Source organism: Prionailurus bengalensis, chromosome E2, assembly GCF_016509475.1.
Source record: "Prionailurus bengalensis isolate Pbe53 chromosome E2, Fcat_Pben_1.1_paternal_pri, whole genome shotgun sequence".
Classification (NCBI taxonomy): domain Eukaryota; kingdom Metazoa; phylum Chordata; class Mammalia; order Carnivora; family Felidae; genus Prionailurus; species Prionailurus bengalensis.
The window spans coordinates 2,682,469-2,709,452 of NC_057352.1; the positions used below are offsets into that span (position 1 = coordinate 2,682,469).

Here is a 26,984-nt window from a genome sequence, read left to right on the forward strand (position 1 = left end):
CCCTTAAAAGGGAGGGCACTGAGGCCGGGTGGGGGGGGGGGGCGGTGAGCCCTCTCAGCTCCAGGGTTGGCTTCAGGTGAAACCTGAGACCAGCATTCCCCTCTCCCACCAGAGGGCAGGGACCCAGGGAAGAAAGGGGCTGGCTGGTCGCCCGGCTTGGCAGGTGGCAGGTGCACTAAACGAGGGCACTGGTGGGTCTTGCCTTGGGGGCAGCAGGTTCCCCCGCCGCCAGCCCCACCCTAGAGATTCGCTCCGGGACCCTAACTAGGCTCAGTCGCGGACACCGGGCAGGGCTCGTCAGGGCTGTGCCCCGGAGCTGCCTCCACAAGCGGACGCTGCCACCGCCTCGAGCCCCGGCACGGAAGGGGTTACGATGATAGAGACGACAGGAGGACCTGGGGTGGCACGAACGGCCCTAGCCGCCACTCTCTCCCACACCTTTCCGCCCCAGGCTGGCGCGGGGCGCCGACCGCGCAGGCGCGAGCGCCGGGAGCCGGGTTGGGGGGGGTACCTCCCGAGCACCCGGAAGTCTCCGCCTAACGGGCCGGGCCCGCGCCTCCTGTCCTGGAAGGGGGCGGGGCCCGAAGCCCCTCGGCGCGCGGCGCCATAGAGCGGGGACGGAGGACCCGTGTCCTAGACGTGTCCGGAAGTGGCTCCCAGGGGCGTCTGCTCCATACCATAGAGCTTGGGGGGCGGCGGCTAGGGGGTCGCCGGGCTCGCCTTCCTAGAGCGGCGAGGACGGGGTGGAGGCTGGAGGGGGAGTGGGAAGGGGAGGGGGAGCAGCGCGGGCGGAAGCGGCCAGGAAGGTCACTTCCGGCCTGGGCGCCCGTCCCCCTGACCCCAGGGTCTGAGTCGCCGCTGCCGCCGCTGCCACCATCCGCGAGGGAGCAGAGAGGAGGAGTGCGGCGCGGCGGCCCCGGGACCGAGGAGGTGAGGGGAGGGCGCGGGGGCGGGGGGGCGTGAACCCAGGGCCAGGTGGGCGCGCGCCTCGGGAGCCGGGCTGCGGGCGGGGGGCGGGCGGGGAGGCGGGCGGGCGAGCGCGACTGGGCGGGAGAGTGCGCGTGCGCGTGCTGGGGGGGCGTGAGTGGGCGCGCGGCCGGTGACGCGGGCGGGCGAGGGCGCGCCAGGCGGAGCCGCGGGGAGCGCGCGTGCGCGGCGCCGCGCCGGGGCCGAGCCGGGGAGGGAGCGCGCCTGCGCAGCGCCGGGGCTCGGGCTGGGGGCTCGGGGGTGGGGCCGCCGCAGCTTCTCCGGCAGGTCGTGGCCGGAAGTGGTGGCGATTCCCGGGGGAAGTTGAGGCCCCGGTGGGGGAAGGGGACGCGCGGGCTGGGCTGGCCTGACCGGAAACGGCGGCCCGGGGGGCGCGTCTGGGTCCCCGGCTTGTCACCCCACCTCCTTCCCCTTTTCAGAGAAGCCCGGGTTCCGTTGCTGCCCTGGGCGGGCTGCGTGCGGCCTTTGATCCGGCCGGTGATTAGGGCATTCGCCCGGCGGGAGGCTCATTCATTCGCTCCGGCGCGGGCGGCGGGCAGGAAGCGCGTGCGCCGGAGGGGAAGTGACTGGGCCAAGGTCAGGCACCGCGTGGCCCGCGGGACAGGGGCGGACGGTGGCCCGGCCCGAAGCCGACCCCGAGGCCTCCCGGGCATCTAGCTGTGCTGTTTTTTACCCCAGACCCTGTCCGGGTCTCAAGGGGGGGGACACCCCGGTTCCTGGAGATACGTGCCACTGGCCCCGTGGGGTCAGGCCAGCCCAGGGTGGCGGCATCACCCGATGGAAAAGTGACCCACAGGCTCCTCCAGGGCCGGCCCCGTACTGGGCGCCAGGGCAGAGAGATGAGCAAGGTCCTGGAGCAGGAGGGCAGAGTCCCCACCCAGATCGCTTATCGGGAGGTGGGGAGGGCTGTGGGAGCCTAGGGCTGGCATCCCTGCACAGCCCAGTCCCGGGGGGTTTCAGGAAGGGAGTGACTCGGTGTGTGTTTCCTGGTGCCAGGCCCCGCGTTGGGCAATGCCGAGGATCCAGTTGGGAGTCAGAGCTGGCTTCTGCTCTGGGGACGCACGGTTGCCATTGATCCTGGCTTATCTCCTCTGTAAGGCTGTAAGCCTCTTTGGCTAAATGCAGCTGGCATTCACCTGCCTGCCTTTGCTGTAGTCCCCTCTGGCCCTCCGGCCTTCTGCCTCAGCCCTGACGACACTCAGATCGGATTCCGACTTGTGTTATCTCATGTCTTAGTTTTTTCCCTGGAAGCTTTCCAGATCTATCCCCACCCCCACCCCAGCCCAGCTGAGGAGCTGGAGCAGGGCTAGGGCTTGTCACCCTGCCTGGCCCATGAGGAGCACTGTGACCGATTAATTAAGAACTCTGGGGTCAGACAGACCTGCGTTCACATCCCAGCTCCACACCTCATGCTTTGTGATACTACAGCGCAGATGAGTGTTAACATCTCAATTTCTGTCCAGGTGAAATGGAATGTTAATAATAGCCTTAATGCTTTCCGTTTAAAGTGAGAACAAACCTCAGAGAAGTGACCATAAACTATGTGGGAACGGCTCCGGGGCCAGGCCTTCCTAGGCCAGGCCTTGTCTCCTGTCTCTTCCATCCTGGTGACCTTGGATCTGTCACTTCCCTTTTTCATGCTCCGTTTCCTCCTTTCCCCTAAGATAGCACAGCCTAGCGTTCCTTGGACAACTCGGCTGTGTGCTGGGCCCACGGGTGCAGCGCTCTGCTGTGGGGTGGGAGAAGAGGCTCCCCTGGCCCAGAGTCAGAGCCGGGCGGCACTGGCAGTTCCTGTCCTGCAGCAGCTTGGAGACCTGTTGGGGAGACACACACAGAAGCAGCAAAGGACTGGGGGAATTTCCCAGAACAGCTCCCAGGAACTCTAGAAGCATGTCCTGGGGAAGGTGGTGTGTCCGAGTCTTGAAGGACAGGGAGGGATTGGCCAAGAGGACCCTGGGACTCCGGGGAGGAGGACGGTGAGCTCCTTTGGTTGTCCTCCATGCTGCCCAAGGCCTTGTGTGTGCTGGGAGCTGGGGCCTTGGGAGTCAGCTATGGCCCTGCCCTCTTGGTGGAGACAGATTAAATTTGCTGGCACTTGGCTTTCTGAGCGCCTGGTGGGCGTCTGGTCCTGCGCTTAGTACTCGCTGTTCTGAGCTCTGAGAGGCCCTGGGATGGGGGTGATTACCCCCAGTTTAGGGGTGGGGGATCGAGCCCCAGGCCCCACAGCTGCATAGGATCACCAGTGTGTGCGAGAGTCCAGGACCTGGCCCTTCACCATCATGCCGCTGCCTGGGGTCTGGGGAGATACAGGCTGTCACGAAGGCCTCTTAGGTATCAGTCGTAGGGTTGGGGACTCTGGTCTCCCTCTGCCACGGGTGCGTTGTCACGAAGGTATCTGCAGGGTCACTGGCTGGTTCAGGGTACTCTGAGACCCAGCCTCTCATTTCAGGTGTGACTCTGACGCTCATAGTGTCGGTGGCTTTGTTGTAGTAGCACAGAGAGCTGTCGCCTCACGACTGCTGAGCAGCCAGCCACGCCGAGCCTGGGTGGGTGGACCAGGGCCCTGTGCTGCTCTGCCAGGCCACCCGGGGAAGTTAAGGAAGCCGGGGCTGGCGTCCTAAGAGCGCGGAGAAAAGAAACGGCCTTGGAGGCTGGCCGACCCGGCTGGAGTCTGTGCTCCTCGACTTCATGGTCTTGTGATGACAGGTCAGCCACCGAAGTTGTCTGAACCCCAGTTTGAACAGTCCTCTCAGGGGTCACAAGGCACGTACTGGGCATCTGGCTCCCTGTTGAGCTCTTCACTCACGAGGAGCTCTGCTTTGATCTTGATGCAGGACTCACGAGGGTGAGGAGGCTCACAGGCTGAAGCACCTTGTCCAAGGTCACATGGCTGGGGGGTGGTGGGGCCGATTCTGACTCTGGCAGCCTGCCCAGAGAGCCTGTCCTCTCTTCCGCCTGGGGTTGTGGGGATTAGGATTATGAACCCACAGCACCCTGCACCCAGGTCTGAGATGTAGTTATGCTTGGTGAGTGGGATCTGTTACTATTATTTGAAAAGACGACAGTTGAGCTAAGGGAAGAGAGAAGTCTGGGAAGGCTTCCTAGGGGAGGTGCTACTTTTGCTGGGCCCCGGCAGCCCGTCTGCAGGTAGAATGTGGACAAACAGGCCCACTAGAGAATGGGGGTCTGACCCACTGGTCTGATTGACCAGTGGCACATAGGCGGTCTGTAGGTGTGCTTGCGTTTTTTTTTTTCTGTCCTGGAGAATATTTTTGTTTGTGTAAGCAATGTTTAGTTACTGGCCAAGATTTAAGAATCAGGAGTGTTCACAGACTTCTCTGTAGATCTGAATGCTGAGCATTCCCGGATGGTGGCAGGTGGCCTCCACACTCCCCACCCGCCTGCCGCCATAACAGCACAGGGAGGTTCTGGGAATTCTAGAAACTTTTCTCTCTGGGACATAGCGGGGAGTGGTGACTCTGGAGTGTGCCTCCTGCTGGGGCCCCTGGGGTGGGCTGCACCCTGGGTGGGCCGCGAAGGATTGGAAGCAGGGGTGCGTGGTGCCCCTGAGGATGGTGGCCAGTCTAGACGGGAGGTGGACGGAAGCGACCAAGCCATGAGATAGACTCCCTGGGAGGCAGTCCAGGAAAAGGGGAAGACAGCGGGTGGGGGTGGGGGTGGGGAGGGGACAGAGGAGCAGGATCGAAAGGGACTGCTTTGCTCAGCTCTTTCTGAGAGCACTGGACAACCCGGATGGGGTGCGGGTTACATTCTGGGGAAGTGGGGTCTACTCAGCCGACGCAGGTAAGGCGGAAAGAGTCTGAGCAGACCAATCATTGTGGAAGGAATGGGACGGGAGAGGTTGACAGAGAGCTCCCTGTCCCCACAGAAAAGGGCTTGCGTTTCCCATGGTGCTGCAGACTATCCCTCAGTGTTCAAACCACAGGGGAGAGCCTGACAGGCCTAGCTGTGGGGGTCGGAGGTGATCCAGGTGGGGGCAGAGGAGGGAGCGTGTGGATTTTCAGGCCTGGAGTGAGGGGTGAAGCTGCCCACAGAAAAGGGAAGTGGGTAGGAGCTGGTGAGGAGAGTGGAGGGGTTTGTGGGCATCACCATCCTGGCCGAAAAGGGGCCTGGGGTCCGAGTGGCCCCTGCTGAGCGAGGGACGTGCGCACCAGGCTGCTTGCCGTCAGTGAGCTCTGTGCACAAGACACGGTTACAGGTGGTGGTGCCCAGCCAGGGGAACCAGGGCGGGGCCTAGGCGGCCTGGGCGGTGACACATGAGTGGACCCTGGAAAGGTGAGAAGGTGCCAGGTGGGTGGAGGACAGGCCATGGGCGGGAGGTGGGGGTGAGATCGAGGGGCTGGGTGAAGCGCACTGGGCACATGCAGCAGGGTAGTCGAGGCAGGGCAGTGGCGTGAGTCCTGTTACACACGGGTCCCCCCGCTTACAGTGCACAATTTGTTGGTGGGTGATGTGCTCACAGATAGGTACGCCCATTGCCCCAGAATGTCATCGTCATCCCAGAAAGAGGCTGCACCCACTCCCCTTCTCTGCCCTCCGTCCCCTGGAATCCCTAATCCACGTCCCGTCTCTGCATTTGCTGTTCTGGGTATTTCATGTGAATGGGCTCTCCATGTGTGGCCTCTTCACGCAGCATGAGGTTTTCTGGGTTCATCCGTGACGCGGCATGTGACAGGATAGCGTTCTGTCGTGTGATCGAACCACAGTTTGTGTATCAGTTCGTCTGTCGACGGGCAGTTGGTTTGTCTCCGTGTCTGGGCGTCGTGGTTTATGCCTCTGTGACCGCACGTGTGCACGCTTAGTGCGGACCTGTTCCTGTCTCTGTTGGGTGTCTAGTCAAAGCCGGCGTGACACGATCCCGTGGTGGTTCTGTGCTTTACCTTCCGGGGCCGCCAGTCCCTTCAGAGCCGCTGCCCCATTTCCCAGCCCAGCCAGCAGCCCGTGTGGGTTCCAGGGTGTGCTCCTCCTCGCCAGGTCTTGATGTCTTCTGCTTTCTGTCACCTGTGTTCTGACACCGTGGGACCCTGTTGTGATGGCGAATGAGGCTGAGAGTCTTGTTACGTTTTCCTCAGCCCTTTAGAGGACGTCTGTTCTGGCCCTTTGCTCATCTTCAGTTGGGCGGTTTGAGTTGAGTGACTTAGAAAGATGAGTGGGTTGGTGTGGGGAGCAGACTTTGAAGGGGTGTTGGGAGGGAGTGGGCATGGGGAGGCAGGGGGAGGGTGGACGGGGTGGGAAGGAGGAGGCGGGAGGACTGTGTCCTAGGTGGCTGGGCCACGGAGCCCTGTGAGGGGAGGGGAATGTGTGCTCGCTGCCAGCACAGGGGTTAAATAGCCCTTGGATTTGGTGACCCAGAGGCTGGGGGAGTGGTTGGGAGTGGGTGGGAGGTAAGGCAGGAGGTGGAAGTCACAGCCCAGCTCTGAGGGAGGAAGAGATGGGAGGAGAGGGGAGGGCTGGGAGGTGAGGGAGGAAGGCAGGCAGGGGGGTGTCCTGGAGGGAAGGGCCCTGCCAGGCACGGGTTCAGAAGGGGTGGTTTGGAGCTGCTTGGCGCGGGGGAGGGGAGGCAGTGAGATTGGCAGCAGAAGAAAGAGAGGGGCTAATTGGTGGGCTGGCATCCAGAGCAGGTGGGCGGGATCTCATAACAACAATAATAACAATAATTTGTCTGAGCTTCATAGCGGCTGGGCCCTGTCTGCCCCTGTGCTAATTGGATCGCTCAAGGGCCCGGCTCCGGCGGGCTGGGGAGGCCCGTTCTTCATCTTCAGGAATGGGCGAGGTCACACAGAGGCTGTGGGGAGAAACTGGGGGGCTGGGAGGGAGCATGGGGGGTAGGCAGGTCTCCGAAGGTGTCACAGTGCAGAATCTGGCTTCCTCCACAGCAAGTGGGAGGTGGGTCGGGGGCTGCAGCCCTTCCCCCACGCCTCTGAGATCCTGGGTGTAGGACCCGTAAGCCACAGGCCCCCAGGGTCTGACTGGAGGGCTCAGCAGCTCCTTGAGTGAGTGAGTGGGTGAGTGAGTGAGTGAGTGAGCGAATGAGTGAGTGAGTGAATGAATGAATGAGCGAGCGAGTGAATGAGTGAGTGAGCGAGTGAACGAGTGGGTGAGTGAGTGAGTGAATGAGTGAGTGAGCAAGTGAATGAGCGAGTGAGTGAGTGAGTGAGTGAGTGGATGGGAGAGGAAGGGCCTGGGTACGTGTAGTGAACACCCTTCCTAACTCTTCACAAGGACCCCTGGCTCCTCCCTGCCTCGTGTGCTCACCCCTGGGGCACCTGCTGGTCATCCCAGGGAGGATCACAGTGCAGGGCAGTGGCCGGCAGGGCCCAGCTTCCAGGCCAGGGTAGCACCACTGTGGGCCGTGGCCTCACCCCGATAGTTTGCTTAAATCCCCTGGGAGGTGGTGTAACCCAGGAGTGTGCCCTGCTCCTGGCTCACCCCTGACTGGCAGGTCCAGCGGGAAACCTCCTGACCCCTCAAAAGTCAGAACAAGAAGGTGCGTCGTTTTTTGAGAGCACGAGTGAGCACACACTAGCTGGGGGAGGGGCACAGAAAGAGGGGGAGAGAGAGAATCCCAGGCAGGCTCTGTGCCGTCAGCAGAGAGCCCGACTCGGGGCTCGAACCCACGAACTGTGAAATCATGACCTGAGCTGAAACCAAGAGTCGGCGCTCAACAGACTGAGCCTCCCAGGTGCCCCAGAAGAGGCATCCTTGTCTTTCCAAGGCCTCTGCAAATCCTCTGTGAAAACGTGGTTTCCTGCTGTGTTTGGATTAACGTGCAGACTCCTGGCCAGGGCCTGTGTGACCTGTATGCGCTTGGGCCTCATTGTCCCTAATGCTTCATCTGCTGCCCCCAGGGCAGGCTCCATAATTTTTGGGACTCTGCAAAATGAAGAGGTGAGCCCCTTGCTTGTGCAAAAAGCAGGAAAAAAGCTTTTTCCTTTCTTCTGGGGTCTCGTGATCTGTCAGGGTGATTTCACTTGGTATTTGCCGTTGAGCTCCCTCCACGTGGAGATGCCCACGGGAGCCCAGACCCTCTCTGCCCAGGTTTCTCAGGCACAGGGCGTGGCCCGGCTCCAAGTGCCTGGTGCACACTTCCTTGTCCTGTCACCATTGATGTGCCAAACACAGATGCAGAGAAAATTACTGGGGTTTCAGGACAGTGCCCGAGCTCAGGGCCTCCTTCCGACTGGCATCCCTGCTGAGGCCCCTCAGGCACACTCCTCTGGCCCTCTCTGCTTCCCGCAGGAGGCAGAGCACCTCCAGGCCTGGCCAGGGAGTCTGGGTGGCCCTCATTCCTTTATATCAGGGTTGGCACACATTTTCTGTAATGAGCCAGAAGATAAATATTTTGGGCTTTACAGGCCAAGGGGCATGATCGAGGATGTGGCGTAGCTACTTAGATATATTTTAAAGGGTGACCATTAAAACACTCAGGTGAAACCCATTGGTAGCAGGGGGTAGCTGATGGGCGGGCGGACCGTGACTGTGACTCCCTCTCAGTCCGGTCCGTCCCACAAAGAGGCCTTTTCCAGTGGTCTGTGGGGGAGGTAAGAGTTTCCCCTGCCCTCTTAGGGTTTCCTGCTGTGACTAAAACACATCAATGGGAGAAAAGCACGCGGATTGTGTTTCCACAAACACGGGAGCCCAAGCGAGAGAAGTGAACACCCAGAGAAGTTCGGAGGCCAAGGTGCTGCAGCCCCTGGAGGACAGAAGGGTCCCCCTGGAGGGGACTGGAGGACAGAAGGGTACGTTAGGATGTCCGTTTATACACACTTCCTTCTCTGGCGTCTGGAGGGAAGGATGGTCTTTCCTCCTGGTCCAGGGAGGGCACTTTGCTCTGCAGGTTTCATTTCCTGCTTCCAGGAAGCAAAGTGGCCTATTTGGGGTAGATGGCCCTGGTGGTGGCCCTGATGGAGCCCTGCCTCTGCTCTGTTCACAGGGAGCCCCATGTGTCGCTGCACTGGCTCCCTCACTGCCTCCGTGTGGGCACCAGGCTCCTGGCTCTGGGTGACCATCTGCTGGCTGCCCGGGAACTTCATTGGGCCGTGGGGCAGCCGCTGACACCTTGCTGTCTGGCACAGCGAGAAGGGGTTCCTGTCCCCACCGCCCGGCCCAGGTGCCCCAGAGCCCAAAGGTTCCCTGGGGGGCGGGGCAAGACAGGGGCAGGAAGGGGACGGATCGAAGGCCGAGGCCTTCTTGCTGCAGGAAGCTGGCCTGCGGTGGAGGCCCGGGGCCGGGAAGTCCCTGCTGTCAGCGACTTACACATTAATTCAGGGGAAGCACAGCATGCCCACTTGGCAAACAAGTTTCTGTGCACAGAGGAGGGAGCCAAGCCGGCTGTCCGGGCCCACCTCCTTCACCCCAACCCCGCCAGCCACAACCCTGTGGGCACTTACGAGCTCTTTCCTGTGGCTTACCTCGCTTTTCTTGAGGACACAATTGGCTTTGTTAAGCGGTTCATGAATGGGGCAATGTTTCATTTAGCAAGTAGAGATGCTCCCTTCTTGCCTCATTTTTAGCATTTGTGGCCTTGTTATCAGGGGCCCTTACGTTTTTTGAAGTCTGTCTTCTTTGTTTTTTTATTTTTTGAAGTTTTTTTTTTTTTTTTTTTTTTTTTTTTTTGAGAGAGAGGGAGCACTAGAGAACATAAAGGGCAGAGACAGAGAGAGAGGATCCCAAGCAGGCTCTGCCCTGCCAGCGGGCGAGGAACCTGATGTGGAGCTAGAATTCGTGAACCGTGAGATCATGACCTGAGCCAATTGAGACTTGGATGCTCAACCGACTGAGCCCCCCAGGCAGGTGCCCCAAGTCTTTGGTTTTTTTTTTTTGTTTTTTTGTTTTTAAAAAAAAAATTTTTTTTTCAATGTTTATTTATTTTTGGGACAGAGAGAGACAGAGCATGAACAGGGGAGGGTCAGAGAGAGAGGGAGACACAGAATCGGAAACAGGCTCCAGGCTCTGAGCCATCAGCCCAGGTCCCGACGCGGGGCTCGAACTCCTGGACCGCGAGATCGTGACCTGGCTGAAGTCGGACGCTTAACCGACTGCGCCACCCAGGCGCCCCCCAAGTCTTTGTTTTTAATTGAGGTGTAACTTACATGTGGTGAAATTCACCCTTTAACACGTACAGTTTAGCGGCTTCTAATGTATTCACAAAACGTTGCGCAACCGTCACCATGGTCTGATTCCAGAATTTTCTCGTTCCGTAAAAAGCCCATTAGCGGTCCCTCTCCGTCTCCACCCCCAAGCCCCTGGCAGCCGCTCCTGTCTGTCCTGGCCATCCGCATAGATGCAATCTGCAGTCCGCATCCTTTGTGGCTGGTTTCTTCCTCTGGTGTTTATGCTGCGAAGGGCACTGCCGTGAGTGTTCGTGGGCTGGTCTGCGTGTGGACACGTGCTTTATGTCTCGTGGGTGTATGCCTAGGAGCGGAGTCGCCGGTCACAAGGTAAGTCTGTTTACCACGTGAGGAGCCGCCAGACTGTAGTCCACGGCGGCCGCCCCGTCCTACACGCCCGCCAGCCGAGCATGAGGGTTTTTGTGGGTTCGCGGTTACCCTGTGTGACCCGAGGGCCATCCGGCTGCGTCCACTTTGCCCCCTCAACACCCAGCGAGTTTCCCATTGCCATATGCAATGGCTGTCCCAGAAAGGAATCAATTTTTAGTCTTTCCCCTGTTACAGAAGTAATTACCCGTTAATGTAAAAAGAAAAAATAGAGAAAATGAAGATAAACGAAAAGAAAAAAGTTAAATCACTTGTCTGCTATCATCAGGGGGCATCAGGACCATTGTCTGTGAGGCTGTGACATCTGTGGGATTTACTTTTTCTTAAAAAAAGTTTGTTTTTAATGTTTATGTTTGAGAGAGACAGAGCGCAGGCAGGGAAAGGGCAGAGAGAGGGAGACACAGAATCCGAAGCAGGCTCCAGGCTCCGAGGTGTCCGTGCAGAGTCCGACGCGGGGCTTGAACCCACAGACCGTGAGATTGTGACCTGAGCTGAAGTTGGACGTTTCACTGACTGCCCAGGCAGCCCTCTGTGGGATTTTCTTAAGCTCTCCCACGAGCGCTGATGGCTTCTTTCCAGTTTTTCCCTGCTCTAAGTCTGGCTGTGATGAACTCTTGTTCCCCTGCAAGCAGCGTTTTCCCAGGTTCGGGTTTTCCCCTCTAGTTAGTTTCTGGCGAAGGCAGTTATCTGGTCAGGGTCAGAGCGTTTGTGGCTCCACAGCCGAGTGGCTGGACTATGCCAGCCTGGTTTCATCCGAACCGTGTGTGGCACCCGCTCTTGGCTGGGGCTCACTGGGCTCTGGGGTGCAGTCTGTCCTCCCTGTGGGTGTGAGCGGGTGGGCGGGCAAGGGGGACACAGTTGCAGGGCATTTGTTCCTGCAGCCTCTGTTCTGTTCACGCCCATTCAGGCGTGTGCCACGCGCCTATCCTCAGCCCCCATCGGCACCTGGCGCTGTTGTGGGTGCCGGGCACCTCGTGGGCCCCAGGGTGGGGCAGATTGGGGGCTGGGAGGCCTCTGGGGAGGTGATGGCTCGGGCAGACAGGGTGGAACATTGCTCGGGGGAACATTGCTCATCTCCACACCCTCCTGGACCTTGGGAGACCCTGTGGCACTGCACGTGGCACTGTGCGTGCCGAGTGAGTCCTGGCTGCCCACCATCGGTGCTCCTTCCGTTGCTGCAAGGGACCTCCAGGACCTGGTGCCCCTACATCAGTGAGCCCCAGTGTTGTGACGGTGCCCAGCTCAAAGGGATCACCACAATTCAAAGAGCTCAGTCCTCCGTTTGGCCTTCTGGGCTCTGCAAGAGAATCCTCCCAGCCCTGCATCTCCAGCCTCGGGGCCTTTGTACCTGCTGTTCCTGCCACCAGCATCCCTCCCAGTCCACGCCTCTCCTGCGGCCCCTCCACCTGCGAGATCCTCTTCTGATGCCTTGGTGCAGCTGCCTGTCTCTCCCCTCCCCTCCCCTCCCCTCCATGAACTTCACTGTCTCACTCACCTGCTTGTTCATCACTGGCAGGGACCTCCCGTGAGGCTGGGCTGTGGCCTGTTCACCACCCCGTGCCCATGGGGTGGGGGTGGCAGGGACAGGTAGGCAGGAAGGGACTGTGCCACCGAGCACATGCCGGCCCCTGCAGAATTGCTGGCTCTCCCGCCTTGTCTTCTGGTTAGTCCCATAAGTGCCCTGTGTGGAGGGGGAGCCTGTGATCAGTCAGGCAGGTGCCTCTGGGTCACAGTGGGTGCTGTGACCACGCGTGGGGGTGAGAGCCTGCACAGGGCACCGTCTCCTTACCTGGCCCCACTTCATGGTAGCTCCCTGTCATGGTTGGTGGCATGGTGGCCATGAGAAGGCCTGGGCTGGGGGCTCCGACCAGGGGCTCCTCACTGCCTCCCCCCAGCACCTCCGAGTCAGCTGCTTTCCATCCCTTCGTCAGTGTCCTTCGCCCGCCCCCCCGCCTTGGTCTTTGGTTACGTCCTGTGCTCTTACAGGTCCTTGTGATGACTGGTCGGGTGTCAGGAAGGCAGAGCGGTTGGGGCCGGGGGCTCTGTGGCCACACTGTTGGCATCTTGTCCCTGCTCCCTGGTGATCTCACCTCTGCTGCGATGGGATGGTGGTCGTTCAGAGCGTGTCCGTGCAGGGTGATGTGGAGCCGGGGCTGGGGGGCGGGAAGCTCTTGGGAGGCGGGGGGGGGGGACAGCAGCGTCTGTCTTCCTGCCGCTTCCCAGGCCCTGCGGGGTGGGGCCGGCTGGGCCAGGCTGTCCTGTTCGCTCGGACCTGGACTGCGTGTTTGCGGTTCTCTGCGTGCCATGTGCCTTCGGATCGCTGCCGCTCCTGCCTCAGTTTCCTCATCTGATGGTGGGGCAGCGGTGCTGCCTGCTCAGAGTTAATGGTGTCCGTACCACGTAGAACAGGGCCCAGACCCAGGAGACGTGTCTGCGTGTGTCTGTTAGCGGGACGGCCGGTTGCCTGGCTTCCTCTCAGGTGTCAGTAGAGGCCACTGTGGGGCGGAACGGGTTTGGAACGGTTGGTTCCTTTGGTGCCTGGGTGGTGGTGAGCCCCTTGTCTGTGGGGGATTCGAGAGAAATGGATCAGGCAGGTTGCAAGGAGGTGTGTGGTGCTGGGGGGCCGATGGCTGCTGTTCCCAGATGCTGGGCAGCAGGTGCTGCCCTGTGAGGTCCTGTGGCGGGTGGAGGACCCCGGGGCGGTTTTCTCAGAGCTGCGTGCGCTCACCTTAAGGCAGCAGCTCCCTTGGTTTGGGGCCCGAGGGCCTGACGGTGCAGAGGAGCCCCTTGAGGTCCAGTTGATTGCTCCTGGCCTGCTACAGCCTCCTGTCAGAGGTCCTGCCCGCTGCAGGCTTCCTGCCAGGGAGTGAGGCCACACCAGGGAGCGGGTCCCGAGGGGCCAAACGCCTGGGGCTGGGTGCCGCCTAGGTCTCCCACCCTGCCTGAGTCTAAGACACAGGGTAGACTCCTGCCCAGCTCTGCTCAGTGCACCATGGAGGCCGGAGGGGGCAGGAAGAGGTGGGGGGCTGTCTGCCCCAGGAGCCAGGCCTTGGCCCTTGGGGCCAGTAAGGAGGTAAGGGGTTGGGAGGGCGTCGGGGGCTGTCTGGCTGTCCCTCTGAGTGCAGGTATCCTGGGGACTCAGCTACCTCCCCCAGGACCCTGATGTGGACTCTGTCTTAGTTCATGCACGTTTGAGACCACAGAACGTGACCCCGTGGGTGACCTGGGTGCCTGCGTCGGTCTGCTTCCCTATGACGTTGGGCGTGGGCCCGGTATGCCAGCCCTTCAACCCCGTGACTGGCGGGGCGTCGTGGATGGAGGGCTTCCTCGCTCTTGGGTCCCCGGCAGGTCCAAGGTGGCGATCACATGTGGGGCGGCCGTGGAGGCCCAGGTGGGAGGCGGTGTCTCACCCTGGCGGTTCTGGGACACGAGCCTGGCTGGCAGCTGCTCCTCCCCAGATTGGGTGTGACCTTGGGCTGGTCCCCCATGCAGGGTCCCTCAGGTACCTGCTGCCACACGCCTTCTGTCTGCCGGGGCCGTGCTTGAGCGCGGATTGGAGCCATTGCGGCGCCTGGCATCCTGTAAACTCTGTCCTTCCGTCTCATTCTCTCCTAACAGGGACCTAGACATGGAACTTCGGGAAGAGGCCTGGTCTCCGGGGCCGCTGGATTCCGAGGACCAGCAGATGGCCAGTCATGAGAACCCAGGTGAGGTGGCCTTGGGCGGTTCTTGGCCGATCCTGCCCCCTTCCTGGACCCCGGCTCCCTGCACCTCTCCTCCTGTGGCTCTGGGAGCCCTTGGGGGCTGCTGCTGTCCGTCCCTCCTCCTGCCCTCGTGGCCCGGCCCCCTCGCCCCCCAGCGGCCTGGCCACGCTGCCCTGTTTCTAGGTGGCTTGTGCTTCTCCCAAGCAAGAGACTGTAGACCAGGGGGCGGGTGTGACAGGGTTGGGGTGGGACTGTGACCTGAGCTGACAGGACTACAGGGGCGGCTGTCTGCTGGGTTTTTGGGGAAAGCTGGGTATCTCGGTTTTTATGCGAAATGTTTCACTTTTTAAATACTGGTACCTTGTTTTATTTAATAAAGCATTATTTGGGTTGAATAAAACTCCTTTTTGAGCTCGTGGGGCCTGGGGTTTGCTTGCCGGGGGCTTTCCCGTAGGGCAGCCGGGAAATAAAGCACGGACATTCTTCTCGTGCTGCTGATGAAGTGTTTTCGGCCGGGGCCGGCACCGAGTTGGCAAATGGCTTTTACCGTAAAGGGCCAGAGGGGAGATACTTCTGGTTTTCTGACCCTGTGCCCTGCCCTTGCAGCAGGAAAGCAGCCGGACCATCTGGAAGTGAATGAATGTGACCATGTGCCAATAAAACTTTATTTACAAAACAGGCACTGAGTTCACCACCTTGTGCCAGTGTACCATAGTTGCCAAGAGAAGGGTTATGAGGGCCCGGACCACACGTGGGGGTAGATGTTGTTATAAAGCCCCGGGCTGCTCCCGCTTCTTTATTCTAAGATCGTCTGGAGGAGAATGAAGAGCAGCTCCCTGCTGGGAGGTCCCCAGCAGCCTTGGGTACAGAGCAGGAAACCGAGTCATGGGGGCTCCGTGCTTACTCTGACCCAGCTGCCCCCATAGGGAGGACCCATGCCTGTCCTTCCCTGGTGCGCCCCCGGGCCTGCTCCCCCTCCTTCTCCTGACCTATGTTCTTGCCCTTCTAGCCCCCCCTCCCTTTTTTTTTTTTTTTTTAAAGTTTATTTATTTTGAGAGAGAGAGTAAGAGAGCACAAGCAGGGGAGGGGCAGAGAGGGAGGGAGAGAATCCCAAGCTGTTAGCACGGAGCCTGACACAGGGCTCGAATTCATGAACTGTGAGATCATGACCTGAGCTGAGATCAAGAGTCAGACACCCAACAGACGGAGCCACCAGGTGCCCCAACCTTCTAGCCCTCTTAAAATTAACTTAAAAGCCTGTTTTGTTGTGGAAATTTGAAACATAAGTGGTGTAATGACTGTTTATTTCTTCTGAACTCTGGCGATCAGAGACCCTTCACCACTCTTAATGTCCCCACTTGTGCCCTCTTCTCCCCCTGGAGCAGTTACAGAAAATTCTAGATGTTGTATCATTACACCTGCAAGTTCTCAGAGGTGCAGGCTCTATAAGAGCACGACCAAAACAACAAGGACACAGTGCTGACCCCACCTAATGAAACACCCAGTCCCTGTCCAAACACCCCGTTTTCTCCAGAGTGTACGTCTGCCTTTGAGTAAGTTAGTTTTAGTTTCATGAGTCCTCTGTTAACTTATTCTCCTTATAAAACCTTGAAAGTGTACAGGTGGGTTGTCTCATCCCCCTTGTCCAGCTGGCTGTCCTGAGCCTGTGCTCCCATCCCCCACTGCGGTGTCACCACATTGTGACCCTCCCTTCGCTCAGCTCAGCTAGTGAGCCCCATGCCTGGATGCTTCCGAGCTGCTGGGCACTGCTGGGTGTCCCATTGTTGTGGACACCGAGCTGCTGGGCTTCCCATCGTTGTGGGCCCGCCAGGTTCCTGCCTCCCTGTGCACAGAGCCTCCCGTGGTACTGTTACTGTGCCGGACTCCTGCCCTGATGTCCCAAGGCCCCGAGGCCCCGGCTGGCTGCCGCTGTGGTGGCTCTGGTGATGTGATTCCCTGGGCCTGCCCGAGAGGGATGTTGGGCCTTCGGGGTGGGGAGGACACGTGTGCACAGGCAGGCTGGGCTCCGTGGAGAGTGGAGAGGAACGGGGCCTGGTGAGCGGTGAGTGAGAGGGGCTGGTGTCTGCCGACCCCCGAGAGCGAGCTGGAGCCGGGAGAAGGCAGGTGGGGTGGGCCTGTTGTCCCGTCCCAGGGCCGGAAGATGAAGACTGGGAAGTGCTGTCGCGGCCCTGAGTCGCAGCCACGTGGCCACAGGCACCCCTGGCCGTGGAGGCTGGGACTGCACCCTGGAGTCTCCCCGCTCCCCCCAGCTGACTGAGCTCCACACAGTCCTGTGTCTACCCTTGTCCCCAGCTGCCAGTGGCAGCTCCTTGAGGTAACCTGCAGTGACCCCCACGCCCTGCTCCGCTCACCTGCCGGGGTCACCCGGGACACCATCTGTAGCTCGGGGGTGAGCTCTGCCCTCTGAGCCCGGTGCTGTCTTCCAGCGGCTGGAGGGGTCCCCGTGCACAGCTGGAGGCGGAACCACAGGGAACCGTCCTGGTGGCTTGGACGGGAAGGACGGGAAGGACGTGTGGTCTGGGATGGCAGGCTGCAAGCAGGGTGCTTTCAGGGGTGGTTAGCTCAGCCACTTCTCCGTGATTCCTCCACGAGCCGCCGGGTCCTGGCCCTGCGTGGCCTTCTGCGTGCTGTCCCAGCCGCCCCCACGCTCCCGAGTGGAGCCTCAGCTCTCAGGTCCACCCAGGCACCCTCCCGAAGTGAAGGACGGGAGGGGCACGGCAGATGCAGAGAGGGCCGCCCAGGCCTCTCTCTCCGTCAACCCCGTTTGGGTCTGGTTGGCCCAGTCGGGGACGTGTGACGTAGGGGGTGGCTTCAGGGTCACCATGCCTGGCTTATCCCAGCTCAGCCCTGTGCTGGGGATTTTCTGGCGAGGAAGACAGGACTGACCGTGGGCAGCACCCAGCAAGGTCACCCCAGGGGGAAGGGCCTTCTCTGGGGCTCAGGAGTGATGGGGAAGCTGTCTGGGCTGCTGTGGGAGCAGGGGTGCCTTGTACTTCCCTGGAGGCCGCCAGCCCCTCAGGAGCTATAGGTCGTGGGCCTGAGGCTCGTTCAGGCCACGCGTTGGGTGGTGGGGCCTCAAGGGGCAGACCAGGAGGTGGGCTTGGGCTCCAGCCCATGGTGTCTGCAGGACATTCCAGCTCTCTGTCCCCACAAGTTTGAGCGTCCCCGCCCCACCTCTCACACGCCTGCACACTCGCCCCCAGCCCCTCTGTGTGTGTGTGTGTGTGTGTGTGTGTGTGTACACGTGTGTGTGTGTATGCCGAGTGTTGAGGTAAAAGTCTCGGATCAGTCCTCACTGCTGGTGGCACCCAGGCTGTTCGTTTCCCCTGCTGCTCTATTTCGGGCGGGATGCCGCCATCCTCTCCACGCCGAGCTGGCCCCTGCTGCCAGGCCGTGACCCAGTTTGAAGCCCGCTGCTCCCAGGGCAGGCGGCCGGTCACCCGGGCGGTGCTTGTCAGGCAGCTCCACACACACGAGAGAAAAGAGCCAGGGGGTCGCGTTTCCTTTCCCTGGGGTGCACTTGCCCCAACCATCTGTGGAACCGCAGGAATTTCTGTTTTCCCCGTGTTGGGATGTTTTGGGGAATGGTGTGCAGGCTTAGCTGGTGCCGTTGTCAACAGAGGCTGGCGTTTTAGAAGCACTTCTGCGTGTCCCGGGCTTGTCCGGCCACCGGCCGTCCTGGGAGGCTGGGATGCCAGAAACAGTGCTGGGCGGGGAGGCTGGGCCACCTCCAGGCAATTTGGTGGTTCCCAGGAGTGCCCGGGAGAAGGGCGCCTCCTGATGGCCCCAAACTGGCCGTCCAGGGTGGAGTTGGCCAGAGGTGTGGGGTCAGGCAGTGGCAGGGGGGGAAGAGCCGTCCAGGCCTATCTGGGCTTTAGCTACGGAGTAATCCAGAAAAATGGGTATGTGAATAGAAAAGACCTCGTGATTCTGAGGAGGGCGCCCTCCCAACAGGAAAGATGTCAGCTGGCATCCAGAAGTCACCTGCCGGAGGATGGGTTCTGACCTCCCTCTGCCCGCGCCCTGGAGTCATTCCATAGAGCTGCCCTCAAATGCTGCTTCTGAGCCCAGCATGATGGCAGCCCTGGACTCCCCCCAGACCCACACATAAAAAGCCACATGCCCCAGGCCATGCTGATGACACACACCTTAGTGTGAAGGTGCCCCCGTGAGCCCCCAAATATGGTTGGGTGGGGACAAACCAACTGCCCCAGGCCTGTGTGCTGGTAGCATTGTGCTGGAGGGAAGAAAGGGAGGAAGAGCCCCAAATAGCCCTCGGGTTCACTGGAAGGCTTGGGGGTCCCACTGAGGCCAGCACCTGAGATTGGAGGTGTTCTGTCCAGACTGGGAGCAGGGAGCTCGGGGCCGCAGGAAGGTCTGAGGGGCTGGAGTGGCCTGGGGCCCACGCATGGGCTCTGGTGCCCACCAGGTCGAATGCCCTGCCAGGGCAGGACCCACGCAGGGTGGAACCTTCCAGGAGGGGACCCAAAACTGAGTGGGAACTGTTCTTGACCACAGATGAAAACAGGGGTGGCCGCAGAGCCAGGAATCCTGGGAGAGCGTGTCACAGACTCTCAGCCATGATGCGAGGACGTTAGAAGCCAAAACACTACCCGGAACCTTGCCCCCACCCCGCCCCCACCCTGAAAGCTATTAGAATAAAAGGGAACATGGGCAGATAACACCTCCCCAGATAGGGTCAGAGGGCAAAGTCAGAACACTCAGAAACAGGGGTGCACAGCCCAGCAGTGAGTTTGCAATATGAGAGATTTCACAGTGATGCCTGAAAGAGAAAAGTCAGGGCAGAATAAAAACAACACATTCCCCGAGAAAAATTGGAGGTAAAAAGGGACATTTTATTTTATTATTTTATTACTGTTATTAAAATTTTTAAAATTGTATTTAAATCCAAGTTAGCGAACATAATAGTGTAATAGTGATTTCAGGAGTAGAATTTAGCGTGATTCAGCACTTACATATGATAACCAGCGAGAAAGGACATTTTACGATAAAAAAGGGAGGCACCTGGGTGGCTCAGTCGTTAAGCGTCTGACTTCAACTCAGGTCATGATCTCATCGTTTGTGAGTTCGAGCCCCACGTCGGGCTCTGGGCTGACAGCTCAGAGCCTGGAGCCTGCTTCGGATTCTGTGTCTCCCCTTCTCTCTGCCCCTACCCCACTCATGCTCTGTCTCTCTCTGTCTCTCTCAAGAGTAAATAAAACATTAAAAAATACCTTTTTTAAATAAGAGAGAAATGAAGAAAGATTAAAACGGACTAAAAACTGAAGCTAGCCAGAACCCCAGTGATTGGAGGGGGCAGTCCTGCAGAAACCCAAAGCAAAGACAGGGAGTAAATAGGGAACCTTCCTGAAATGCAAAACTTAGGTGTTGAAAGAGCAAATCACAGATCTGAGAGTGTCGCGTCAGGAGAGCAGGCCCCGTTCTGTTCGGGTCACTGGCTGCTATGGAAAGCAGCAAACCCCGGGGCCTGTGGGCAGAGGGCGGGTGCTGGCAGTGTGTCAGCAGCCCTTTGTGCCCAAGAAAGTGGAGCCGTGTGTAGGATTCCCGGGGAAGGCAGAGGGAGCCAAGGGTCTTCTTAAAACTGAGGGGGGCGCCTGGGGGGGCTCAGTTGGTTAAACATCTGACTTTGGCTCAGGTCATGATCTCGGGGTTCCTGAGTTGGAGCCCCTGCATCAGGCTCTGTGCTAACAGCTCAGAGCCTGGAGCCTGCTTTGGGTTCTGTGTCTCTCTCTTTGCCCCTCTCCCATTCACACACTCACTCAAAAATAAATAAACATTAAAAAACAAAAAAACTGACCCACGAGTTGGAGGCGCTTGGGTGGCTCTGTCCACCGCATTGTGGGCCCTCCTGAGGAGTCTTAGCAAGTGAGGCTCGGACAGACACTGGCGAGGACAGACAGGCAGTGAGCCTGCTGGGCTTCATGAGACCCCGGGAGGTAGGGTAGGTCGGGACCGCACACGTGGCTGGCAGAGGACCGGCTGTGAACAGGAGTTGCGCACCCAAAGCCACTCTTCGTTTGTGTTTTCAGGAATCGTAATTGGCAATGGTGGGATCTCTCTCCGATTCTGGGCCTGGCGTCCAGGTCTCTGGCCCGCACTGAGGCAGCTACTTGCTCCTCAGTGGTTATCTCGAAACTAACGTGGGGTCAGCAAGTAAGTAACTCTGGGGCATTCAGATTCTCTCCTCCCCTTTGAAGAGGGGAGATGCAGAGATCACAGAGAAGACTCTAGAAAAACCTGTAGGTCCGGATTTGTCTGGGAAGTGTCAGTGTGAACTCAGAGGAATTCTGTTGTAAGGAAAGAAAACAAACAGTGATCCTCTCCTGATTTTGGTCTTGAAGTATTTTCCGCCAAAAGAGCCCAGGGCCTCCTGGAGAAACAGCGTGTTTCGCGTCCGGGTGGGACACGTAGATGAGCCTGGAACTTCTCAGTAGGCTCGGGTAGCAGGGAAGCTACCAGAAGACCACCTGGGCCCCGTCTGGGGGGTGTGGAGCCCCCTCAACTTGCTTGGATGGGACACTGGGAGGTCCGCTAGCTGTAATGACGGCAGTGGAGTGAGACCCACCATACACGTTCACATCCGGGAGTTCGTGGCGACGTTGAGAAAGGGAGCTCTGTTCTGCACACTCAGTGAGTCGGGCCACCTGAGTGTTGAGCGCCAGTGGCTGCTGACCGCACAGACAGGCACTGTGCACGCCGATGGCGCGGACAGACATCGTGTACCTTTGAGGCAGGGGCAGGGTCTTCGGACAGCAGGTCTGGGGACGGAGTCACCTGCTGAACCGCACGCAGCCCGCGCTCTTGAACAGCAAGGCTGTGAGCAAAAGCAAGACACAGGGGAGTCTGGATTGAAAGAGACTCTCAGACACTCTGAACTGAAAAGTAACGGACCACAGGGACGCCTGGGTGGCTCGGTCGGTTGAGTGTCCGACTTCAGCTCAGGTCATGATGTCGCCATCCGTGAGTTCAAGCCCCGTGTGGGGCTCTGCTGACGGCTCAGAGCCTGGAGCCTGCTTCCGATTCTGTGTCTCCCTCTCTCTCTCTGCCCCTCCCCTGCTCATGATCTCTCTCTCTCTGTCTCTCCCTCTCTCTCTCTCAAAAATAAGTAAACATTAAAAAAAAAGTAATGGAACAGGGCCACACTGCAGCTTCCGGGGATGCACGTGGGCAACAGAGCCACCGAGAAATGCAGGGGCACATGGTGGGAGGGGTGAGTGCGGGAGGGGCTTCCCTGTGGGTGGCCAGGCCCTGTGTCTTGCTTGACCTGGGCACTTGTCTGTCTGTATTTCTGTGTTCAGCTCCGCATTCCATTCTGGGGTCCTCGGAGTCCCTGGCTGTGTGTTTTACAACAGCAGGGCTAACGTCGTCGAATTAAACCACCAGCTTCAGCCCCAGAGGGTGGTCCGCTTGAGGCCCTGAGCTGGGCCAGGTCGAGACAATGTTTGCTGTGAGTGCTGGTGCCAGGAGACCCCTCTCCTCCCCTCCCCTCCCCTCCCCTCCCCTCCCCTCCCCTCCCCTCCCCTCCCCTCCCCTGAAGGGCAGCTACTTCTGCTATTTTTGTGGAGTGAGCTCTTTCTACTGGTCACTACACTCCTCTCTTCCCAGCAGTTCCTTGAATCCTCTCAGAGAAAAGCCCCTAGTGAGGAGGGGGGGTCAGAGGGCGGCTGCTCACTTCCTGCCTGACCCCCAGGCTGGCCCTTCACCACCACCTCCCGAGCCCAGAGCCAGCCGGTTCTTGGAAAGCAAACACCAGCATCCAGAGGTCCTCAGAGGGCCAGGAACCCGCAGTTTGGAAAAGAACCTGCCTCCCAGAGTGATGAAAACCCTCCCCCCTTAGCAGTTTCTTTAACACCTGCTTGAAAAAGCAGTGGTGTGTGTGGGCAGCTGGACACAGGCAGAAAATTCACTCAGCCTGAGCTGAGGCATGTCACAAAAGCCAGCCGCCCCATCAGCTGGAGGCCACAGCCCGTCCTCCCGGATCTTGTCCCACTCTGGCCCAGGTGCCCAGGTCTCTGGCCCGCACTCATGCGACCACACTGCTCTGGGGTGAGGACGAGCCCTCGACCTGGGGACCAGCGTTTCACAAGCCTCAGTTGTACTCAGAATGTGCGTGGTGGCTGTGTAAATACCCTTCGTAGCCGAAGATTTAGTGAACACAGCGTACTGTTAAAGGTTCTCCACAACTTAAAAGGCAAAACGTCTTTTTTTTTAAGTTTATTTATTTTGAGAGCGAGAGCGAGCGAGAGAGCACCTGTGCACTCATGAGCAGGGGAGGGGCAGAGAGAGGGAGTCCCAAGCAGGTTCCCCACTGTCAGCACAGAGCCCGATGTGTGGCTCCGTCTCATAAACCAGGACATTGTGACCTGAGCCGAAATCGAGAGTCAAACACTTAACCGACTGAGCCACCCAGGTGCCCCTCGCACGTCCGATTTTGTTCTTTCTTTCCCTCCCTCTCTCTCTCCCTTCCTCCCCCTCCCCCTCTCTCTCCCTTCCTCCCCCTCCCCCTCTCTCTCCCTCCCTCCCTCCCTCCCTCCCTCTCTCTGTCTCTGTCCCTGTGTCTCTGTGCGTCTCCACCAGACGTTGACACCAAAACGGGCTCCACCCCGTTCTTCGGAAGCCCCCACCCCTCCCGACTTCCTACCTGCATTTTTTGCTCCAGATGATTCCGTATCCGGTACAGGCCAGATCCCAGGCTCCCTGCTGTGGAGTGGTGGGTCTTCAGAGCCAGGGTCACGCGGTGCTGGGCCCCCTGCCCTAGAGCTGCTGAAACGGCAGGCCAGGGGCAGCTGAGCGAGACCCTACCTTCCCTGCTGGTTCTGATGCCACTGTCCGGGGGGAACCCCCTTGGAGGAGCACTACCTTAGTGTGTGGTGCAGGCGCGTGGGGCGGCTCTGACTCTTCCAGGTTTTGATTGGTCTGCGTGGTGCCTCGGGTTCTGTGCTGTAAAGACCTGATTCATAGCGCCCTGCTCACAGGACCTAATCTCACTGAGGCTGGTTAAGTACCTAGCGCCAGCTTCTGTGCGGCCTCTTGCTTCTTTGTGTGTTTGCCAGTGTTCCCACGGGTTGGTGTGTGAGCCTGTGGGCCCGGCCCGTGCCCGGTTGTTGGATGCAGGACCGGTCTGCCCTGGGCTGGAGCATGTGGTCCAGTGAGGGAAGGAGTGGGGAGAGCAGTGTTTGAAGGGAGCCCGCGGGCGCACCCGTGGAGGTCGTGCTGATCCGGGCGGCACACGCGGGGTCCCGGGCTGAGGCCCTGCTGGCCGGGGAGAGAAACAGTCCTGGTCGCAGGTGCACAGGGGCCTTCTCTGAGCTGAGCCAGTTGGGGGGGGGGGTGTGGGGGGGCGTGGGGGGGGGGCGCAGCTCCCTTACCTGGGAGATGGCTCAGGGCCCCACACTTCTTTATTGTTTGTCTGTGCGGGGCAGACAGGGACCAGTGTGAGGGCTCTGTAACAGAGGCTCTGGTATGTGGGGTCACACTCCAGGGTAGCGGGACTCCCGTGCTGGCCTGTGGTCCCTGTGATACCATTAACCAGACCAGTTCCTCCTTCCTGTTTCCTCACCCGCACCGGGACAGTCTTCCTAGAGCCCAGGTGTAACACCCTCTCCCCCAGGCCTGCCTTTGCTTCTGGGCTGCGGTCCGAGCGCCCTCACTCTGGGACCTCCCTGCCCCAGCCTGGTGCTTGGGGTTTCAAGGTCATTTCCTGGACTTCCACTCCTGTTCCTTCATGTTGACGCTGTTTGTTTCCAGACATTTCTGGAGTCCCTGCCGTGTCCCAGGCATTGTTCTGGGTGCGGGGGAAGCAGCTGGGAGGGAAGTCTTGAGTGTTCAGTAAAGTCATGAATGTTCAGTAAAATGCTAGGGACTGAGCGATGCTCGAGGAAAACAGGGCGGGTAAGGGAACGGAGACCGAGAGCGTCTGCTCAGCCGGGTCTGTGGGCAGGGCTTTGCGCTGGCCGGGCCTAGCCGCCCTCTGCGATCACAGGGGGTCCCGAGGCCAGGCCCGGTGGAAGCCCCAGGCTCTGGCTCCTGGACAGCCCCTCTCCCCCCCCCCCCCCAACCCCCAACCCCCAGCCGTGACTTCCCTGACTCTCCTCCCCTCTTGCCTTCTAGTGGACATCCTCATCATGGATGATGACGACGTCCCCAGCTGGCCCCCCACCAAGCTGTCCCCGCCCCAGTCGGCGCCCCCCGCCGGCCCCCCGCCCCGGCCGCGGCCCCCGGCCCCCTATATCTGCAACGAGTGCGGCAAGAGCTTCAGCCACTGGTCCAAGCTGACGAGGCACCAGCGCACGCACACGGGCGAGCGGCCCAACGCCTGCGCCGACTGCGGCAAGACCTTCTCGCAGAGCTCGCACCTGGTGCAGCACCGGCGCATCCACACGGGCGAGAAGCCGTACGCCTGCTCCGAGTGCGGCAAGCGCTTCAGCTGGAGCTCCAACCTCATGCAGCACCAGCGCATTCACACGGGCGAGAAGCCCTACGCCTGCCCCGACTGCGGCCGTAGCTTCACGCAGAGCAAGAGCCTGGCCAAGCACCGGCGCTCGCACAGCGGCCTCAAGCCCTTCGTGTGCCCGCGCTGCGGCCGCGGCTTCAGCCAGCCCAAGAGCCTGGCGCGCCACCTGCGGCTGCACCCGGAGCTGTCGGGGCCCGGCGTGGCGGCCAAGGTGCTGGCGGCCAGCGTGCGCCGGGCCAAGGCGCCCGAGGAGGCGGCGGCGGCGGACGGCGAGATCGCCATCCCCGTGGGCGACGGCGAGGGCATCATCGTGGTGGGCGCGCCCGGCGAGGGGGCCGCGGCGGCCGCCGCCATGGCGAGCGCGGGGGCCAAGGCGCCGGGGCCCCGCTCGCGGCGCGCCCCGGCCCCCAAGCCGTACGTGTGCGTGGAGTGCGGGAAGGGCTTCGGGCACGGGGCGGGGCTCCTGGCCCACCAGCGCGCCCAGCACGGAGACGGGCTCGGGGCGGCGGGGGGCGAGGAGCCCGCGCACATCTGCGTGGAGTGCGGCGAGGGCTTCGTGCAGGGCGCGGCGCTGCGGAGACACAAGAAGGTGCACGCCGTGGGCGCGCCGTCCGTCTGCAGCCGCTGCGGACAGAGCTACTACCGGGCGGGCGGGGACGACGACGACGACGACGACCACGAGGCGGCGGGGGGGCGCTGCAGCGAGTGCCGCGGCGGGGAGGGCCGGTAGGGGCGGAGGCCCGGGGGGGGGGGCAGGGCCCCTCGGGCTTGGCGGGGACGTTGGTCGGAGCAGGACCCGGAGGAGGCGGAGACATGGACTGAGGCGGCGGGGGGCGGTGGCCTCCTCGTCTCGCTCCCCTGCGCCGCCCCGCGGTCGGCGCGGTGCAACGGGCGCCCCCGCCCTGCGCTCTGCCCCCGGCCTGGCCCGCCCTCCCGGTTCTCTTCTCGGTGAGTCCGGGACCGACCGTGCGGAGAACTGGAGACCGGAGACCGAGAGAGAGCGGCCCCTGGCCCCTCTTCCTCTTCCCCCGCCGCCTGGGGCGCTCGCGAGGGATGGAGAGCAGCCGGGCCCCTCCCGTGCAGGCGAGCCTGGGGAGGGAAGGGAGAGAGGGCCCTTTTCCCTTTAGAGTTTTCGTTTAATCGCGCCCGCCCCCTGACTCCCCCCTCCCGTTGTTTTTTTCTCTTCTTCCTCTCGGGTCCTGTTTTTCTTGGCCCTCGTCCCTCCTCCCCTTCCTGGGTTTGGGGTCGTGGAGGAGCGCTGGAGCAGGACTAGCCCCTGTTCCCAGGGTAGCCCTCAGAGAATGGGGTCCCGTCTGTTCCCGGGCCTGGACGGGGCTGAAGGAGGGGTGCGGGGGCAATAAATCGCACTATCTGATTGTCTTTGCTCTGCCTGGTTCTTGAGTTGGTAGGGAGGGGGGAGGTCTCTTCCCAGCAGTCACAGGGGGGACAGCAGCAGATGGCTGAGCAGCTGGTTCCCTCCCAGGCCTGAAGAGTGACCTGACCGGGTCACCTGCACTGGGCTGTGGGCCTTCCGGACAGAAGGTCGCTTGGCCGGCCTGGAGGGTCTGGGGCTGGTTCAGAGTAGGGCTGGTTCAGAGTTACTGCTGCTTTTAAAACGAATCCCATGGTCCCTTCCGGTGGGTTAACACAAAGTGGGTCCTCACACGGAACAGAGGACAGGGGCAAAGGAAGCCCCCTGCTCCTGTCTGTGGTTCCTCCACGGGCCCCTGAAGCCCCTCCCTGCATCCAGCTTGTTGGATAACCTGGCCTGGAAATGACACATGTCTCCCCCCTGCTCACATCCCAGTTAGTGTGTGTGTGTGTGTGTGTGTGTGTGTGTGTGTGTGTGTTGGGGGGGAGCAGTCAGGGGGTCACATTTCCCTGCAGAGGAGGCTGGAGATGTCCTTGGTCAGGCCACTACTTCCCAGTGACAAAACTATATGGTGGAGGAGGGAGAGGGACTTTGGTGGGTAGTTGTCTCCCCTACAGGGCTCCAGGTGACGGGGCCAGCGGAGGGGCTGGGGGAAGAGGACAAGGATATTGACGGTAGTTTTGGGGTGCTCCCGCCCTCGGCACCGCTCGATGTGCCTGAGCGACACGGTCCCGTGGAGTCACGCAGCATCCTGTGAGGTGAGGCCCACTAGTAGGTCGTTCCTCAGGACCGGGTCCCCCTGATGCCGATTCTGGTTTCCTGGTTGGTACCTGCAGCCAGAGTCTTGGGATTGTGGGAGGAGGGGACCCACCAAGGGGTATTTTCAGCCTGGCTGACCGGCCAAGGCC

At 60.6% G+C, this 26,984-nt stretch overlaps 1 protein-coding gene across 4 annotated transcripts; it reads left to right on the forward strand.

The window, feature by feature from the left end:
- The first annotated feature begins 552 nt into the window (after positions 1-552).
- Positions 553-26,084, forward strand: ZNF787 (zinc finger protein 787). 4 transcript variants are annotated; one of them, XM_043600093.1, is made up of 4 exons: positions 553-930; positions 14,124-14,212; positions 20,281-20,404; positions 24,362-26,084. In XM_043600093.1, coding segments are annotated over exons 3-4 (1,074 nt in total). In that variant the 5' UTR covers positions 553-930; positions 14,124-14,212; positions 20,281-20,403; the 3' UTR covers positions 25,435-26,084. The 4 variants fall into 4 exon arrangements, with proteins under 4 accessions (XP_043456028.1, XP_043456027.1, XP_043456025.1 ...); XM_043600090.1 differs by lacking the exons at positions 553-930; positions 20,281-20,404 and adding exons at positions 9,740-9,817; positions 10,078-10,448; XM_043600092.1 differs by lacking the exon at positions 20,281-20,404 and having other exon boundaries at positions 563-930.
- The last annotated feature ends 900 nt before the right edge of the window (positions 26,085-26,984 follow it).

Excerpts from the sequence above, each read along its gene's own strand:
- ZNF787 (XM_043600090.1), top strand. The coding sequence starts at position 10,147 with ATGTATTCACAAAACGTTGCGCAACCGTCACCATGGTCTGATTCCAGA. Across the intron at positions 10,449-14,123 it reads GCGGAGTCGCCGGTCACAAG|GGACCTAGACATGGAACTTC; the intron begins GTAAGTCTGTTT and ends CTCTCCTAACAG. Across the intron at positions 14,213-24,361 it reads GGCCAGTCATGAGAACCCAG|TGGACATCCTCATCATGGAT; the intron begins GTGAGGTGGCCT and ends CTTGCCTTCTAG.